A 19,795-nucleotide genomic window follows, 5' to 3' on the forward strand; every position below is an offset into this window, starting at 1 on the left:
AATACCAATATATTTTGCTGCATTAATTACAATACATTTATTATTTATGAAACAATGAGGCACATTAAAATACAAATTGTAATGATATGTATTGAATCATGAAACGGTTTTTGTTTTTGTACCACTTCATAGTAACTGTGATTTCCACTACTAAGTTATCATCTTACTGTTGAACATCATATTATGAATAATAACTAATTCATTACAGAGTACAAAATTATAGTACATCAATTATGGGACCATTTATTTCCCCAATTACCACTGACACAGTTGAGTGTTATCAAAATCTGTTTATTACACTTGTGAGTAATATGTGGCACTGCCTCAATGTTCACTGCACTTTGAACATTTGTAAATATGGCAAGGAAATAAAATAACTTTGTTGGGGAAAGACATAACTATTTGTTTTAACAATCAACTCACATCAGTGAGGGATACAATATTATAGACACTTCTGCTAGCAAATTAAAATAAGTGACAATCATTAAATATCATTCTTTAATGTGTTATCAACGTCTTTGGATAAAGTCTTGTACTGTCTTCCACTCAGAAGGGGAATCTGTAGAAGGAAAAATATCTTGTTAGTCAAACTCATGTGATCAGATGAAAAAATAGTAAGCGTGTATTCTATAGGGAATTATTTAATACATTAAATAGATCTATATCTTTTTGTCACCTTTTACTTACCAGCAGTTGAAGACCGTTTTCCCATGAGTCCAACAAAACTCTCTAACTTATGCCCTACAAAACAAAAATATAGTACAGAAAAGTCGATCATCTAATTATATTATTGATCTTACCATGTATTTATCATAAAACTTACAGTCTTTTTTTCTCTAGAGACAATACATTGTATTTTCATTGCCTAGACAAGTAATAATTGAGTGAGAAAAGCAAACAATAATTCACTTGAGTGAATATCAATTACTGAATTACATGGAGTAGAATTGGGTGTTCTGGTTTTACCTTGAATGCAATTTCTGCATTGTATCATTAGAGGCAATAACTTTTCTGACACCTAGTATTTGCTTTTCCTGTCATTTTAAATGATCTCTAAATGATTTCCAATGTCCATTTTAGCTTTTATATATATATATATACACAAAAAATACTTCATTTATTTAATTTTTTTAAATCCTGATCTTTGAGTAGAAGACCACACGATCCTATTGTAATAATGAATTTGAACCATATGTGTATTGAGGTTCTACCATGTCAGTGCTCATTTATCTTAGCTTTATGCCCTGGTATAGTAGCTTCCGCCCTCCCCCTGCCCACACACACAATATGTAAAACTCACATTCATTGTTGCTTAAAGTCAGAAACCATGCATAGCACTTCAGAACCAATGTAAATAAATAGAGCCCAAAGTTTTATTGTTACATTAAAGTGGTGGGTGATATAGAGGCCCTGAAAAATGTTCAAAGGAAGGCCACTAGAATGATCCCTAATTTAAAAGCCCCTAGTTATCATGATAGGCTTAGAAAACTGGGTCTTTTTACTCTAGAAAAACGTAGGCTTTGGAGAGATTTAATTGAAGTTTTTAAAATGACGAAGGGACTAGACAGTGTCTGCGTGGACAGGCTATTTCAACTAGGTCGATAAGGGAAAACAAGGGGTCATGCATGTAAGCTACGCAAGCATAGAACAAGATTAGATGTCGGGAAGCTGTTCTTTATGCAGAGGGTTATCGACACGTAGAACAAGTTACCAGCTTGTGTGGTGAACTGTGGATTTGCTGCAATAGTTTAAACAGGAGCTGAACAAGTTCCTTGCTGTGGCTAATATCACTGCATACAAAAGACAAGTGGGACATTGGGTAGGCACCTCATGGTCACTGTGATCTCCTGGAACTTGTTCTGATTGCCTTCGGGGGTTAAAGGGGAATTTTCCAGATTTTTTCCCCTGAATTGGCCAAGTGTTTTTGTTAATCTGATTCTTTGCCTTTTCTGGAAGATTACATGATTATAGATGGAAGGGTACACTGGGAGTCAGGATGTTTAGTTGTGTCATGACTACTTGGGACAGGCTTGATGAACCATCGGTCTTTTCTTGTCTGTCTTTTCACATGTTCATAAAATCCATACAAGTAGCATGCTACCGCACCAGGGAAAGTATGCTCCTGGCATTTCTGCATTTACAAAAAAGACTTATTCATTGCTATAGTAGGTGTGAGCTTTAGATGTTCCATATTCATCAAAACATACAGGTAAGCACCTCCAGCGAGAAACTTGTTTTTGAATAAAAAATATGGTCCTGACATTTAAAGCTGTTAAGGGCCCTAAATTAAATTTGAGTGGTGTCAATGCAATTTAGAGTAGAGCACAGAAAATATGCTTACAGTTAGCAAAGATTGGACAGCTTAGTAAATTAAGTCATCCCAATAATTCTAAACAAACTGATGATCAGAATGGAAAAAAAACAGAAAATTGTTGACTAATACAATAATATAGGGTATCAGGTCCTCAGGTACTGTCCCCTTCCCCATCAAATCTGCCGTCATCACCCCCCTCCTCAAAAAGCCATCCTTGACCCCTCTGTCCTTGCAAACTACCGCCACATCTCCAAAATCCCTTTCCTCTCCAAAGTCCTTGAACATGTTTCGCCTCCTAAATCCGTGCCCATCTTTCCTGCAACTCCATGTTTGAATTCCTCCAATCAGGTTTCGGCCCCTGCCACAGTACTGAAATGCCCCTTATCAAAGTCACAAATGACATCCTATGTGTCCGTGACCGTGGTAAACTATCCCCCTTCATCCTTCTCTGCAGCCTTTGACACAGTTGACCACACCATCCTCTTCCAACGCCTCTCCTCCGTCGTCCAGATGGGTGGGACTGCCCTTGTCTGGTTCCGTTCTTATCTGTCCAGTCATAGCCAGAGAATCACCTTCTCTTCCACCTCCCGCACCATTACCTCTGGAGTCCCCCAAGGATCTATCCTTGGCCTCCTCCTATTTCTCATCTACATGCTGCCCCTCGACAACATCATCCGAAAACACGTCAGATTCGCTGATGACGCCCAGCTCTACCTCACCACCACCTCCCTCGGTCGCTCTCTGATTTGTCACACTGCTTGTCCAAGGAGGAGCAGAAATTTCCTCCAACTACGTATTGGGAAGACCAAAGCCATTGTCTTCAGTCCCCGCTACAAACTCCATTCCTTAGCCACTGACTCCATCCCTCTCCCTGGCCACTGTTTGAGGCTGAACCAGACCGTTCGCAACTTTGGCGTCCTATTTGATTGTGAGATGAGCTTCCGACCACATATCCGTTCCATCACCAAGACCGGCTACTTCCACCTCCGTAACATCGCCCATCTCCACCCCTGCATTAGCTCATCTGCTGCTGAAACCCTCATCATGCCTTTGTTATCTCTTGACTTGACTATTTCAATGCTCTCCTAGCCAGCCTCCCATCTTCCACCCTCCATAAACTTGAGCTTATCCAAAATTCTGCTGCCCGTATCCTAACTCGCACCAAGTCCCGTTCACCCATCACCCCTGTGCTCACCGGCATACATTGGTTCCCGGTCCAGCAATACCTCAAATTTAAAATTGGCGGCCGTGCCTTCAGCTGCCTATGTCCTAAGCTCTGGTATTTCTCCCCTAAACCTCTCCACCTCTCTACCGCTCTCTCTTCCTTTAAGACGTTCCTTAAAACCTATCTCTTTGGCCAAGCTTTTGGTCACCTGTCCTAATATCTCTTAATGTAATCAGTGTAAAATTTTGTTTGATAACGCTTCTGTGAAGCACCTTGGGACATTTTACTACGTTAAAAGCACTTTATAAATACAAGTTGTTATTGTTTTTGTTGTTAGAATGATTTGTTAAAGTGTCAGACTCTGTAACACTAAGGTAAATTTGAATGGAAAGCAATCTTTAATATACACAAATGTGCCTGATGCCCATATAGATTTTAACTAAAAGACCAAACTGAGTATAGTAGTTTATTCCACTGTTGTAAGGCATAAGGTCTGTTTTGTAACTGGTAGAAATAGTGGAATCCGGTTATTACAAATCTCTGATTATAACAAAACTTTCTATTAGTCTCAGTGGGAGGATGTATTGTGCCAAGAAAAGCCCAGACCTTCATAAAAGGAATCACAGAAATAAAGAACTGTTTTGCCAATTGAGAGCTTGTGTCAATATTATTGGACTTCGTTATGATCATTATGATAAGGAGAGAAGAGAACAGGACCTCCATCTAGGAACATTAGTGAGTGAGTTTGAAAAGTCATGTTGGAAAAGGATTGCTGAAAGCTCCATTATATTTGTTAATATATATGAGATGTGTTTACAAGTATCACAGGACAACCTCTGATATAATGACTCAAGTGCTGGGCAAGTGTCCTCTTTCATGAGATTTTTAACATGATTTGTTTTCAGGAGTACTGCAGTTGCAAGCATCTGGCTACTTAATCAATTGGAAGTCAATAGGTTTGCAGATTTTCTCAATCTTGAGTGTATTATAGTTGCTGGGACAATCTACAGAAAGGTTGACTATCCTTCTAAATCGAATAAACACTAACAACAAACATTTGTTGTTGCTTTATTAATGAATCCGTGCCTCAGCCAAAATTCAGACCTGTCTTTACACGCTCAGCATAAACATTAATCTGCAGCATTCTGTTCCTTGGGCTATTTTAATTCTGCACAGTCTTCTTTGAATTGGTTCATTCAGCATCTGCTTTGTAGATCAACTATATGACATCACAGATTAAAGTCTTTATGAAGCATATTGTTCAAATTATTTATGCAATAAATATAAGACATGTGAGACTTTAATATTGAATCCAATCCATTAAATTACAATTAAATCAATATAGGTTTTTTACAGATTTATGATTTGGTTTTTCTCAGTTATTAGCTTTTCAAAACTTACGTTTGCGAGTCAGTGGCTTGTTTCCTGGAAAAGAAGGAAAAACAATAAAAACTGATTTTTCCAGCAAACTTTCCTGAAATGAGAAACACTGTCCTAGATTGAGTTAATGACTCTGCAGAACAGCTATTGATGCCTTTATATCTCCAACATAAAGGTAGCCAGATCTGTTTTCATAATGCATCTCTGATTAATGCATTTAAATAATGAAAAAATAATTTCAAGTGTACCTTACTCATTATTCTCTTTCAATACTGCTGAGCATGTCATCAATTACATTCATTATCCTAGAATTAATCTACTTATGCTTCCTCTTAACTGAAAGTGACTTAACAAGGATCTCCATATATTATTATTGAGAGCTTGGAGAGCAAATTTTAATATAACATAAACTAATGCTTTTTTTATTATTTCACACTCTGGACAGAAATCATTTCTCCCAAGGCTAAATTTAATCATTTTAATGATTTTCATTCATGCTGGCCACATTTCTTTGATGGAGAAATTAAACAAATGTGGTTGTGGTTAATCCAGCAATTAGAAACATAATCTAAATGCAACAAGAAATTACACAGGGACAGTATTCAAATCAATACAATATCAGTGATCATTGCTTTAATAACTGCAGTTCCTCATTTCGTACTACAACAATAGCAGATGTATCTTTCATGCCTTTTTCACATTTTATTGAGTTTCAAGTAATATCTACACATATGAAAAGTACTCATATATAAATTATTTTATTAATTCAAATATTTAGCACCATTTTTGCTTTTAATATTTGACTTAAATGGAGCTATGTACCCAACAGACTGAGCCATTGCTAGAAATGCATTAAGGTCCTGATAAGTAAATAGTACTTATTTCTGGAGAGAATGCCTGTATATAATTGAAAGTACTTTACAAATGATGGCCATCCAGGGAGGTCCAAGGTTCAATCCTGGTCTATGTTGAGCTAGTTGATCTTGACTTGGGGCAGAAAAGGGAGAATTACAAATGACCTCAATGTCCAGCGGCTAGGAAATGGAAAAATCAATTGGAATTTATGGTTCTAATTGGTATCCAGTGCTATCTGCTGGAATGGTGTGCACGTGTATTGACATTAGGTGAGGATTGGACTCAGCTGTGATGCCCCCACGCTGAAAAATAGCCTATCAAAGCCCAGCATCCAGACTCACATATGAGACATGGGAGTATAGGAGGATCTGTCTCCCAATATGAATCAGCACCTTCAGGAGGATGGAAAAAATTGTGTTTAATTATTCCTAATGGATACATAACCCATCTTTAACTATAAATCCCTAAATGTATTTTTATCAAGTTGAGGAGATGCTGGATCGTTCAATGATAAGAACATAGGTTAATGAATAGATATTTTATACAAACCTCAAAGTACCTATACAGGATGCATGAAATGTTGATATTCACAGATGCCGAAATGACATAAGTATTTCAATTTCTTATGTTTTAATATATTTTACTAAACACTGAGCTCTTCATATCAAACGAAGCCTCTTGTGCATGTGAATAACTTTATTTACTCAACTGAAAATTGATAATAGCCTTCAATCTGTCAATTTTTGGTTAGTAATCAAGTATAGCTGAATCACTGTTGTTAAAATAGCTTTTATAATGGGCCAGATTTTGCTATCAAAATAACGATAAGGCTAATGGCGCTCGCTGTTATTTATGCATAAATGGTACAGCAACTTTAGGCGAGGAGCAGATGCACAATTAAATGCCAAGATCCAAAAGTTGCTGTCCGAGTTGAGCAGCTCTGCTGCTAGCTTCGCAAAAATGGCATTTCACTGTCTGCCTCACCATTCAAAGTCATGAAGTTGCTGTATTTGTGCGGTAAATACGAACTAAACTCGCAACAGAAAGTTAAGTCTTGTCAAGAGATACACAGTTGGTTGCTCTATTCACTCAGGTCCCAGATGCCCTGTCTCCCTCTCTGCACCATTATCAGCTCACACTTTCAGCAACTTAGTGGGTAAAAACGTTTTGAACTGAATGATGCAGGGGCAAGTCTCACTAATGGCAGACGCTGTTAGATGTCTGGCTACAGCAAAACCTGGCTCAATATTTTTATGCTGAAATTGGGAGGGGGTAGAGAGCTGCATTTTGTATTTCAATCAGCTTGAAGTAGCCTCTTCAGTGTAAAATATAGTGAAATATTTATCATAACAATTTGTAAATCATTTTGAAATTTTCCCAAGAATGCGTCCATCAAGATCTCTGGTGTGATACTGTTGTGCTCAACTGGAGAAGGTGGTCTTTTATGGGGCACCTTTGCATCCACGCAAGGTGGTTTTAGCCATGGATCAGTGGGTAGCACTCTTGCCCCTGAGTCAGAAGGTTGTGGGTTCATAGTCCCGCTCTAGAGACTTGAGCGCAAAATCTAGGCTGACACTCCTAGTGCAGTCGTGAGGGAGTGCTGCAGTGTTGGAGGTGCTGTCTTTCAGATGAGATGTTAAACTGAGGCCCCATCTGCCCTCTCAGGTGGATGTAAAAGATCCCGTGGCACTATTTCAAAGAAGAGCAGGGGAGTTCTCCCTGTTATCCTGGTTAATATTTATCCCTCAACCAACATCACTAAAAGATAATCTGGTCATTATCACATCGCTGTTTGTGGAACCTTGCTGTGCACAAATTGGCTGCCGCGTTCCCTACATTACAACAGTGACTACACTTCAAAGTAATTCATTGGCTGTAAAGTGCTTTGGGAGATTCTGAGCTTTTGAAAGGCGCAATATAAATGCAAGTTTTTTCTATATGCATTGGCTCAAAAGTGTTAGTATAGCTCAGGAATCGAGTTGAAGACCTGACCCCTAACTGCATTAAACCCAAGTGACATGAGACCAATTCCAGGAAGTAAGTTCACATCCTTGGGCTTTGCACCAGCTGCAGTATAACTATGATTCAAAGCCAAGTCTAAAATAAAAACTGATCATCCAACAAATTGTCTGAGAACTTTCTGAATTTAAATTTGAACGCTTCTAATGCTAAATTTTAACCGGGCATTGAAAAAGTGGCCCTTTACCAATGGGAAGAGTGGCACACACAGCCAGCAGTATAACTTAGGTCTTCGACATAACGCTCTACAAATATTTTTCTGAGTTTAATTGGCCTCTCATTGTGCACTAATGCTCATTTTTTCAGCCAATCAAATCTCTAATTTTCTACTAAACTTAAAACCATAAGGACAGTCAGTATGGATTTGTAAAGGGCAAGTCATGCTTGGTTAATTTATTCGAATTTTTTGAGGAAATTATTGAGTGTATAAATAAAGAGAATGCAGCAGATGGTGTTTATCTAGATTTTCAGAAGCAATTTCATAAGAGACTTGTTGCAAAAATTAAGGGGAATGTATCCACATAGATAGGGAGATGACTAAAGGACAGAAAGCAGGTCAGAGGGTAATGGATGCTTTTTTGGATTGGTGGGATGTCATCAGATGTGTCCCCCAGGGCTCTATGTCAGGACCTCCTTTGTTTTCCAGTTATAGAAATGATTTGAACACAGACACAAGGGGAATAATATTGACCTTTGCTGATGATACCAAATCAGCAAATTACACTAATTTGTGAGATTTATAACCGAGTGAAGGGATAGGGAGATCTAGGTCACAGATACACATATTTTAAGGTGAGAGTGAAGATAGAAAGGCCTTAAAAAGGCAGGTGGGTTTTCGATTATGGGGGCATTGAATACAAAAGCAAAGAGACAATGTTGAATTTGTGCAAGTCACAGCTTGAGTGCTACATGCATTTCTGGAAACCCCATTGTAGAAAGGATATTAGGATCGTAGAAAGGATATTAGGATCATAGAAAGGATACAGTAATGATGCACTAGAATAATACCAAGAATCAGAGGTTAAGCCTATGAGGAAAGGCTTGAAAAATTGGGGCTTTTGTCAATAGAGCAAAAGAGATTGGGGGGGGGGTCTAATACAGGGTTTAAAAGTTACAAAAAGTTTTGAGAGGGCAAATAGTGAAAAATTGTTTACAGTAATTGACAAATCAGAAAGAAGGGGGCATAAACTCAGGATCATTGCTAGAGAACAAAGTAGGAAGTTACAAGATTTTTTTTCACACATAGGTTATTAGAACATGGAATGCTTTAACATGTGTGGCTATTGAGGCAGAGATTATAATATCACTTGAAAGGAGACTGGATGAATATTTCAAAAGGGAGAATATAAAGGAAAGGGCAGGGAAATTGGATTAAAGTATATAATGCCAGCTGAAGAGTTAGCACCTGCACAGGGAGGGTGGGCCAATAGGCCTCCTTCTGTCTATAATTTCTATGATTCAATTTCTATTCTAGAATGATAAATAATGTCCCCAAACGCTATTTATAAAGACGCATTATGACACAGGGGTAATTTACACTTTTTTCACTGCTTTACTCACAGGTTCTAATTAAGCAATTAGGTGGGAAATGATTACATACTACTGATGTTTTTTCATTCTTTAAGCTATTTTGTTTTCTGCCTTCGTCCTTATGCAGCACGCCATCCCAGCTGACAAGGTGATAAAGCAGCCTTCTGTCTGGTTTCTGACCATGTTGTTTTAGAACTAGTTATTGTGCGAGAATGGAACAAAATAACTAACTCGGCAATCCTTTGGGGACGTGTCTGACTTTCTTCTGTGACATACCCATTGTAATTAGCAAGAGCTTTCATAGAATGATGCAGCACAGAAGGAGGCCATGCGACCCATCGTGTCTGTACCTTTGTTAAGCTATGCGATATTATTTTCAAAGGTGTTGATCATATGACAATAAATAAAAAAATAATTGTTTTTAATGATTGATCCATTATGATTTATTATGTAAAGCTCATAAGAAATTCTATTCCCATTACAGTACAAAAACACGCCACTGCTGGTCCCTTGATAGCGTTCACAGGCAGAACAAACAGCAGTTATATTGGTTTGGGGGTTGTACAAGAGACGCTCCTTTTGATAGTTTACATTAACTACTGTATCTGCATCCAAGAAGAAACATAACAGGAAGGAAAGAGATTCTGCTCTCTTTATAAAAGCATTGGTTTTACATCCATGTCTGCACATCACAGCTTGTGAGGATTCCACTGATTAGCGAACTATTGGGCTGTAACAGCAACCAGAGCCCTGAAAGGTGTGCTCTATTCACGAATATGTGTGCTTGTGTATTCGCATCTAATGTAAACTATCTGGTTCAGTATTACTAACAGTATACAACCATGCTGGATAACAGGTGAGATAACCTGTAACAATAAACCGGATTAAATATAGAATGTTTAAATAGAAATTAAACAGCCGTTTAAACACCAGGTGCAGCATGTGGAACTGAAGGAAATTTATCAAATAATAATCACAGACATTTGAGACATTGAGTTTGTAAAAAAAATGCTCAAATATTAAATAAAATGCAGCTCGAGGTCAATCGTAAAAAGCAGAAATGCTGGAAATCTGAAATATAATCTGACCACGCCCGGTCTTCGCCATAAAACATGAACCTTTCTGTTTTGATGTGATCGATCTGCTGTGAATTTCCAGTCTGTTCTGTTTTTATAGAATAGATCTGGCTTCTTTACATTACGTGTCAGTTGACACGGTTTGATTTTTTGTAAGTATATTCCAAGAAGTTTTGTAGCTTGGCATTAGCAAGAATGCGATAGTGCGAATGAGCACTGTTGCCAGTGGTGTCATCAGATGAAATAACTTGGCAATACCCTACAACCAACCTCGTTTAGTTATCAACACTGCAAAAAAAAAACACATTTTACCAATTGATCGCCTTCCCATTAAGCCAAAGAACTGCTCGGGTCGTGGTTTCCTGGCCATTCGCCTCAAGAGCTCCCGAACGGAATCCGGTTTCAGCTGCTCCTGAAATCAAATCACATTGGACAACCACTAATACAAATCCGGTGTAATCTCGCATTACATTTTTAGTATCGGTCCAGGATTGCTGGAACAGACTTACCAACGGTTCATGGGCAGCAGGTCAGGACAGGAAAGGGAAATAAGCACAATGTTAAACCTATCTCCCGTAATATCGCTCTATTTATGTATGCCCTAGTCTGTTACTTTTAATGTAGTGTCTCGGGAGGCCACTTCCTCAAACAGGAATTTCATTTTAATTACGATCGATTTTCTAAAAATCGCAAAAGGCGAACTCGAGCAAGAACCCTAGCCTAGTCTCTGTAATTTGTGCTCCTGCGGGTTACTGATGTATTAAAACTGGACAAGATTTTGCAGTTCTCATGTGATGAGATGCTGCTGGGTTGCCGAATTGTCGCCTCTGTACCGGCTCGGCTCTGCTCACTTTTCTGGTACTTCTACTTTGGGCAACAGGTTCACCAAACTCGGACCCATTCTACATTTCATGCATTTACTTCCATGGCAACATGTCCGTGTCATTGTATAAATAGGGAGTTATAATTATAGTACGAACTCGATCGTCATTAAGAGTTCAGTCCAATATATTTGTTTTCACACGGTGCGGCTACCTCTTGGATGTCCCACTTATCGAAGTTCCAACTAATCGCATCTCATATTGCACTGACATAATTTGTTTGCATGCTCTATAATTTTACATATAACATTTAAAATTAATAAATTAGCAATGCTCACAAATATTTTTGTCGCTAGATAACGATCTGCAATGGAATATTCTGAGTCCATAATTACCGATTTATTTTATAGTTCGAAACATTTACACGATATAGAATCAGGAAGGTAGCCTGCAACCCATCATCTACACAATAACGGGACCGGTTTTGTCTCTGCGAGAGAAACAGACAGGGACTTGGCAATTATCCTTTGACGCACTCAGGAATTTGATTCGACCAGGTTTACATATAAGTGCATTTAACAGTGTACATTTAATTGCATACACACCTGACTATCCACACCCAAGTATCCATCTAGAAACTCACATTCATAGAGAAATCTTATTAAATTCACCATCCGCTTACTGATCCATTACTGATAGATCCCCATTTGGATAATTACATGGGTAAGATGGGTATAGAGGGATATGGGCCAAGTGCAGGCAATTGGGACTAGCTTAGTGGTATAAACTGGGCGACATGGACATATTGGGCCGAAGGGCCTGTTTCCATGTTGTAAACTTCTATGATTCTATGATTTACCACAGCAATGAATAAGCGCCATCATTGTGTCACTATAACTGACACAGTCTTGTCTATGGGAGGGTACCACAGTGAGCTTTTTTTAAAAGTCTCTGCGTTTTTTCTAATTATGTAAGTCATATTTTCACTTACTATTCTAAAACTTTGGATTCTAGACACCCGCGCCACTTGATGCAGTCGAAAAATTATGAACATAGACGATGCTGTCCTGAAGTCACAAGACACTCGTTTAAAAAGGAACAAGACTCACTTATCCAACTACTCTACCGTGCTTTACGAACATTGCTTCTTTCGTGCCGTTTCCATCTCAATTCCAGCATTCCTTTTGTCTATCAGTGCTGGAATCCTATCGAATTATACGCCAGGAAGCTCCAGCCTCTTCCACAAGTAAAAAGTTCCCGGTACCTAGCTCAGCGTTTAAAGAGACAGGTCTTGTTTCACTGCGTGAGGAACAGACTGGGATATGGCAATTATTTCTTTTCACGCACTAAGGAATTTGATTCCACCAGATTTACATATAAGTGAATTTGACTGTGTACATTTAGTTGCATCCATACCTGACCATCCAGGTATCCAGTTAGAAACTCACCATCCGCTGACTGATAGATCTCAATTGATTTACTGTAACAATGAATAAGTACCGTCGCCATATTACTGTAACTGACATATGGGAGGAGATCTTGATACCACGGTGAGTTGGTCAATGCATCTTAAACCAAAAAGTACTTTGGGAGCTAGTACTACAGGTAACTACCCAAGTCCTATAACCCTTAACGACTTTAGATTCGTGAGGCACGGGGAAAACGCAAACTAGCTATTGTAAACCCAAGCACAGATTTAAATACTTATTTTCTTTATAAATTGCGACTTCGAACATTACCAGGCTTTGGTCGCCATCAACCCACAGAGACGCGTCTTCATCAGGAGAAATCTCTTCGCAAAAGTCTTCTGCCAAAACCAGGAGGATGACAGTTAGTGCGAGCAACCGGAGGCTTCTCATCTTGGGAGCCGGGAGGGGTTGTGGCCGCGCTGACTCCGGCTGTGTGGAGCTGGAGCTGTGGAGCGAGTGGTGAGAGTTGAAGTGGCGACGCGCTCTCCTCGCCTGTACCAGAGGAGGGTGCCCGCCACCTGGCCCCAGCCCAATTCGTGCTTTTCCGTCCGATCCCGGAAATTCCCGAGCTCTCTCTCTCTCTCTCTCGCTGGCTCAGATTACCTGCCAACTACACGGGCAGAAACAGCAGCTCCCGTTCTGACTGACAGGGAGGCTGAACTGGACGGTCTTCGCGAAAGGTACAGTTCGGAATGTCTCAGATCCCTGATCTCAGAGCCGGAGTCTGAATGTCAGTCCAGTTTGGAACTCCGTGCAATTTATACTCTGCACAAGAGGTCGATACAGCGCAGGTACTTCACTGATCCAAAAATAACCCTCCAGGATTTCGAAGGTGAACGAGTCTTTCGTCAGTCTGACAAATGGAATTAAAGAGTCAACATTTAAGTGCAGAAATGTCAAGATCTCTATTTTTTTTTCCTACCGACTGATTGTTGAAATCATTTCCCCGATGAGAGTAACAAAGTACATGCGTGCCCAAACCGACGTCAGTATTTTTGCGTAATACTTCATTTCCATTCAATAGGTGCCCCGGAGTCAATCATTTCATTAAGTTTTTAATAACTGTAATTGGATTGCTCAGAAAGGAGCTCTTTTGGATACATAGGTGACGCATTAAAACGGCTTTAGAGACAAATCAAAATATATAATACAAAATACCTTAATCTTTTGGGAAATGCAGTCAAGGTTAGAATTTGATTTGTAATGATCCATCCAAAACGTCTGAGTATTATTTACTTGAAAGTTATGGAATGAAGACTAGGAACGGCAATTTAAGCTGTAATGTACACAGGATATTTTTCTTATCAATTAAATGGCTAGATGTTACAATTACTTCACCACATGCAAATCGTATTATTATCACTAAATATTCATAGATTAATGTTATATTAATTTCCATTTGGGGTTAATTTCATAATTGAGCGTTTTACTGCAACTGTGTTCAATTTATCGCAATAATTTGCTGTGCAAGATTTTCTCGTTGCAGCTATTTCGTGATTAAACAAAATGAAAACATCACCTAAGATCTGAAATTAGGCTGTTCTTACTTTAACTCAATTAACGGTATCATCGTTATGATTCTTGTATTTTGCACAACAACAATCTTGACATAATTTTTTTAGCGTATAAAACGCCGAAGTTGAATTTCTGAAGATGTTTGACTATAAAAGGTAACACATCAAATTAGCTTCAGCTAACAAGGCTAAATGTTCGCAGTCATGGTCGATTTTAGAATGGTAGGGAATTACGGTGTCGACAACAACAGTCAGGTAACGTGTAAATACTCAGGACCCCTGCATAATTGCTATTGGGGCAAATTTTTATCTTTTGACATATCTATGGCGAAATTTTAACCCCGTTCTTTATAAATACATTTTTGATTTAATTACACAGAGGAAATCTCCCGTTGTTAATTATCCAATTGTGGTGTTTATGAAAGGTAGACAATAACTAAAGATGTCTCGCAGTTCATGTGTTTTCAAGGCTACCGTTGCAATTTAGTGAACTTATGGCAAAATACAATCTACAAATCCAAAGCAAAATAGAAATAAATAAACGCCATAAAGACATCAACAAGATATTTAAGGAAACAAAAACATCTTTGGTTTACTTTTTTTCGTTTTGTAAAACCGGCAGGACGTCTAATCTTATTTCGGGAATACGTCAGGTTTATCTTAAGTTATATTTACAATGACCGGCTCCACTTTACCTAATCAGTGCTACAACTAGCTACTGATAGCTACCTCTGTGTACATGTATTTTGTTACGTTTGAGCTTTGTCACTGTTCCCAATTCACCCCTTCATTTTACCACAGATACAAGTACTGGTAAGGCGACTTTTTTCAAAGAGAACTCAACTCTTGCTTCAGTGAGAGTTGGAATCGTTCACATTTATACAGCGCCTTTAACATAGTAAAACCTCCCAAGGCGCTTCACAGGAGCATTATCAAACAAAATTTGACACAGAGCCACTAAAAGAAATATCAGGACAGATGACCAAAAGCTTGGTCAAAGAGGTAGGTTTTAAGGGGAGTCTTAAAGGAGGAGAGAGAGGTGGAGAGTTTTAGGAAGGGAATTCCAGAGCTTGGGGCCTAGACAGCTGAAGTCACCACTGTCATTGTCCTATAGGGAGCCAATGTAGGTCAGGGAGCACTGGGGTGATGGGTCAAAGGGACTTGCTAACAGCATGTACTTTAAGGGATGTAAATGCAAGCTGTTTCACGTTTGACAACGAAACGGTGGATATTTGGCAGAGTTGGAGTGGGGTATAATCAGGAAGACTTTCATTTTCCGCAGACAGATGGGTTTACATTGTGAACACAGTACTAAATTATAAATGGTTAAATATCACTTAAGAATTTTCACAAAGAAAACTGTTAACCACATTTAGCTTCACTCCAGATGCACAGAGTATTTCTCTGATGTGAATGAGTTTAAGAGTCCATTTATACTGCCGCTACTAGTCTGAGTACTTGTTTCATCCATGCAGTACACTGGGATTCTCCTACCCAGGGGAGGGCTCTGCACAGGCGTGGTTACAGAACTCCCCCGACAGCCCTTACATTTTAAATGTTCGCAGAGCAGGAGTGCTTGCACTCTTAAAACATTTAAATCAACTCAGAGTGAGTTTAAGAAGTGCCCAGGGATCCAAAGGACTCTAAAGGTGCTTTTTAAATGAAGTCGACATTGCATTGGATTAATTCCACTGCCACGGGCTCCCAGTGGGAAATTGTACTCGTAAGGAGGCTGGATGGAGAACTGGCTACCATGATAGAGCTCCCTAAGAATGTGACTCCTCGTGGGAGTGAGGGATTGTGGAATTACCCTATAGCCATGGAGAGCTATAACATCACACCCTTAAACTCATTCACATCAGAGGAGACAGCTCTCCCAAGGGCCATATACCACTCTCCTCCAGAATCTGGGACGAAACTCTGGAGTTATCCTTAAACTTAAGTAATGCAAAAATGACTGAATAATTCTGGAGTTTGGGGGGCCGATCTGACTCCAGAGGAGAGTGTTGTGAATTAAACAGAATTACATAGAATGTATAGCACAGAAAAGGCCATTCGGCCCAACAGGTCCATGCGGTGTTTATGCTCCATACGAGCCTCCTCCCTCCCTACTTCATCTAACCCTATCAGCAAATCCTTCTGTTCCTTGCTCCCTCATGTGTTTATCTACTTCTCCTTAAATGCATCTATGCTAGTCACCTCAAGTATTCCTTGTGCTGGCGAGGTCCACATTCTAACCTCTCTCTGGTCAAAGAAGTTTCTCCTGAATTCCCTATTCCGGAAAGATTGAGCAAGCTGAGGCTGTTTTCTCTAGAAAAGAGAAGACTGAAGGGTGACCTGATAGAGGTCTTTAAGATCATGAAAGGGTTTGAAAGGGTAAATGTAGAGAAGATGTTTCCACTTGCGGGGGAGACCAGAACTAGGGGCCATAAATATAAGATAATATAGACAGCTACTCCACCCACACCCCCCATCTTCCTTCCCTATACTTTCTGATTATGTTTTAGCCTGCAGTATTTAATTGCCAGTCCTGTTCTTTATATAGCCACGTTTTAGTTATTCCGACTACATCTGGTTCGTCACTATGGATTATTGCCTCCAATTCCCCCATTTTATTTTGGATGCTGTGCACATTGCTATACAGGCAGTTTATTTCATCTTTAATAGTTATTCCTTTTACTTTATTTTTAACAGTCCTTTCATACTTCTGTTTTATAACTGTATTTGTTCTTTGACCATTTATGTTATCTTTATTCCTTACTCTGATCTGACCTTTACACTACTCATCTCCCATTTCTTTTATCTTTAAGCTTTTGTTATTGCTACCAGATCCCTCCCTCCATCTTGCTAGTTTAAAGCCTTATGCCCAGCCCTATTTATCCATTCCGCTAGGACACTGGTCCCATTCCAGTTCAGGTGGAGCCTGTCCCAGCAGTACACCTCCTTCCTGTCCCAGTACTGGTGCCTGTGTCCCATGAAATGGAACCCCTTCTTCCCACATCACTCTTTCAGCCACACATTCACCTTCCTGATCCGTTTATCCCTATGCCAATTAGCACGTGGCTTGGTTAGTAAACTTAAGAGTACCACCCATGAGGTCCTGCTTTTCAGTTTAGCTCCTAGCTTCTGATATTCCCTTAGCAGGACCTCCTCCTTGTTCTTCATTATGTCATTGATGCCGAAGTGGACCATGAGATAAGAACATAAGAACATAAGAAATAGAAGCAGGAGTAGGCCATACGGCCCCTCGAGTCTGCTTTGCCATTCAACAAGATCTTTTTTTTTTATTCGTTCATGGGATGTGGGTGTCGTTGGCGAGGCCAGCATTTATTGCCCATCCCTAATTGCCCTTGAGAAGGTGGTGGTGAGCCGACTTCTTGAACCGCTGCAGTCCGTGTGGTGAAGGTTCTCCCACAGTGCTGTTAGGAAGGGAGTTCCAGGATTTTGACCCAGCGACGATGAAGGAACAGCGATATATTTCCAAGTCGGGTTGGTGTGTGACTTGGAGGGGAACTTGGAGGTGGTGTTGTTCCCATGTGCCTGCTGCCCTTGTCCTTCTAAGTGGTAGAGGTCGTGGGTTTGGAAGGTGCTGGCAAGTTGCTGCAGTGCATCCTGTGGATGGTACACACTGCAGCCACAGTGCGCCGGTGGTGAAGGGAGTGAATGTTTAGGGTGGTGGGCGGGGTGCCAATCAAGCGGGCTGCTTTGTCCAGGATGGTGTCGAGCTTCTTGAGTGTTGTTGGAGCTGCACTCATCCAGGCAAGTGGAGAGTATTCCATCACACTCCTGACTTGTGCCTTGTAGATGTGGAAAGACTTTGGGGACTCAGGAGGTGAGTCACTCGCCGCAGAATACCCAGCCTCTGAGCTGCTCTTGTCGCCACAGTATTTATGTGGCTGGTCCATTTAAGTTTCTGGTCAATGGTGACCCCCAGGATGTTGATTGTGGGGGGTTCGGCGATGGTAATGCCATTGAATGGCAAGGGGAGGTGGTTAGACTCTCTCTTGTTGGAGATGGTCATTGCCTGGCACTTGTCTGGCATGAATGTTACTTGTCACTTATCAGCCCAAGCCTGGATGTTGTCCAGGTCTTGCTGCATGCGGGCTCGGACGGCTTCATTATCTGAGGGGCTGCAAATGGAACTGAACACTGTGCAATCATCAGCGAACCTCCCCATTTCTGACCTTATGGTGGAGGGAAGGTCATTGATGAAGCAGCTGAAGATGGTTGGGCCTAGGACACTGCCCTGAGGAACTCCTGCATCAATGACATGGCTGATCTTCGACCTCAAATCCACTTTCCCGCCTGATCCACATATCCCTTAATTCCCCTAGAGTCCAAAAATCTATCTATCTCAGCCTTGAATATATTCAATGACTCAGCATCCACAGCCTTCTGGGGTAGAGAAGTCCAAAGATTCACAACCTTCTGAGTGAAGAAATCCCTCCTCATCTCAGTCTTAAATGGCCAACCCCTTATCCTGAGACTATGCATCCTAGTTCTAGACTCTCTAGCCAGGGGAAATAACCTCTCAGCATCTACCCTGTCAAGCCCCCTCAGAATCTTGTATGTTTCAATGAGATCACCTCTCATTCTTCCAAACTCCAGAGAGTATAGGTCCATTCTACTCAATCTCTCATCATAGGACAACCCTCTGATCCCAGGAATCAATCTAGTGAACCTTTGTTGCACCCCTTCTAAGGCAAGTATATCCTTCCTTAGATAAGGAGACCAAAACTGTACACAGTACTCCAGGTGAGGCCTCACCAAAGCCCTGTACAATTGTGGTAAGACTTCCTTACTCTTGTACTTGTAAAAAAGGCCAACATGCCATTTCCCTTCCTAATTGATTGCTGTACCCGCATGCTAACTTTTTGTGTTTCTTGTATGAGGAACCTAAATCCCTCTGAACACCAACATTTAACAGTTTCTTACCATTTAAAAAATATTCTGTTTTTCTATTCTTCCTACCAAAGCAAATAACCTCACATTTCCCCACATTATACTCCATCTGCCACCTTCTTGCCCAATCACCTAACCTGTCTATATCCCTTTGCAGACTCTTTGTGTCCTCCTCACAGCTTACTTTCCCACCTAGCTTTGTATCGTCAGCAAACTTGGATACATTACACTCAGTCCCTTCTTCTAAGTCATTAATATAGATTGTGAATAGCTGAGGCCCAAGCACTGATCCTTGAGGCACTCCACTTGTTACAGCCTGCCACCTTGAGAATGACCCGTTTATCCCTACTCTGTTTTTTCCGTCCATTAACCAATCCTCCGTCCATGCTAAAATGTTACCCCCAATACCTTCAGCCCTCACCTTGCGTAACAACCTTTTATGTGGCACCTTATCGAATGCCTTTTGAAAATCCAAATATTCTACATCCACTAGTTCTCCTTTATCTACCTTGCTAGTTACATCCTCAAAAAACTCTAATAGATTTGTCAAACATGATTTCCCTTTCATAAAACCGTGTTGACTCCGCCTAATCATATTATGATTTTCTAAATGTCCTGTTACCAATTCCTTAATAATGGATTCCAGCATTTTCCCGACGACCGATGTCAGGCTAACTGGCCTGTAGTTCCTTGTTTTCTCTCTCCCTCCTTTCTTGAATAGTGATGTTACATTTGTTGCCTTCCAATCCG

General features: G+C 40.2%; 1 protein-coding gene across 1 annotated transcript; it reads right to left on the bottom strand.

Moving 5' to 3' along the window:
- Positions 1-65: 65 nt before the first annotated feature.
- On the bottom strand, positions 66-13,332 carry LOC137334073 (protachykinin-like). The gene is made up of 5 exons (XM_067998535.1): positions 12,900-13,332; positions 10,652-10,751; positions 4,881-4,904; positions 688-741; positions 66-559 (listed from the first exon to the last, which is right to left on the bottom strand). Exons 1-5 carry the CDS (start codon positions 13,017-13,019, stop codon positions 510-512), a joined length of 348 nt encoding a protein of 115 aa, XP_067854636.1. The 5' UTR covers positions 13,020-13,332; the 3' UTR covers positions 66-509.
- Positions 13,333-19,795: the final 6,463 nt, after the last annotated feature.

This window comes from Heptranchias perlo, chromosome 2 (genome assembly GCF_035084215.1).
Source record: "Heptranchias perlo isolate sHepPer1 chromosome 2, sHepPer1.hap1, whole genome shotgun sequence".
Taxonomy (NCBI): domain Eukaryota; kingdom Metazoa; phylum Chordata; class Chondrichthyes; order Hexanchiformes; family Hexanchidae; genus Heptranchias; species Heptranchias perlo.

Coding starts and splice junctions, on each gene's coding strand:
- LOC137334073 (XM_067998535.1), bottom strand. CDS start 13,019: ATGAGAAGCCTCCGGTTGCTCGCACTAACTGTCATCCTCCTGGTTTTG. Junction 4,905..10,651: donor AATGGGAAGGCGATCAATTG/GTAAAATGTGTT, acceptor CTTCTTTTCCAG/GAAACAAGCCACTGACTCGC. Junction 560..687: donor AAAACGGTCTTCAACTGCTG/GTAAGTAAAAGG, acceptor TTCCTTCTACAG/ATTCCCCTTCTGAGTGGAAG.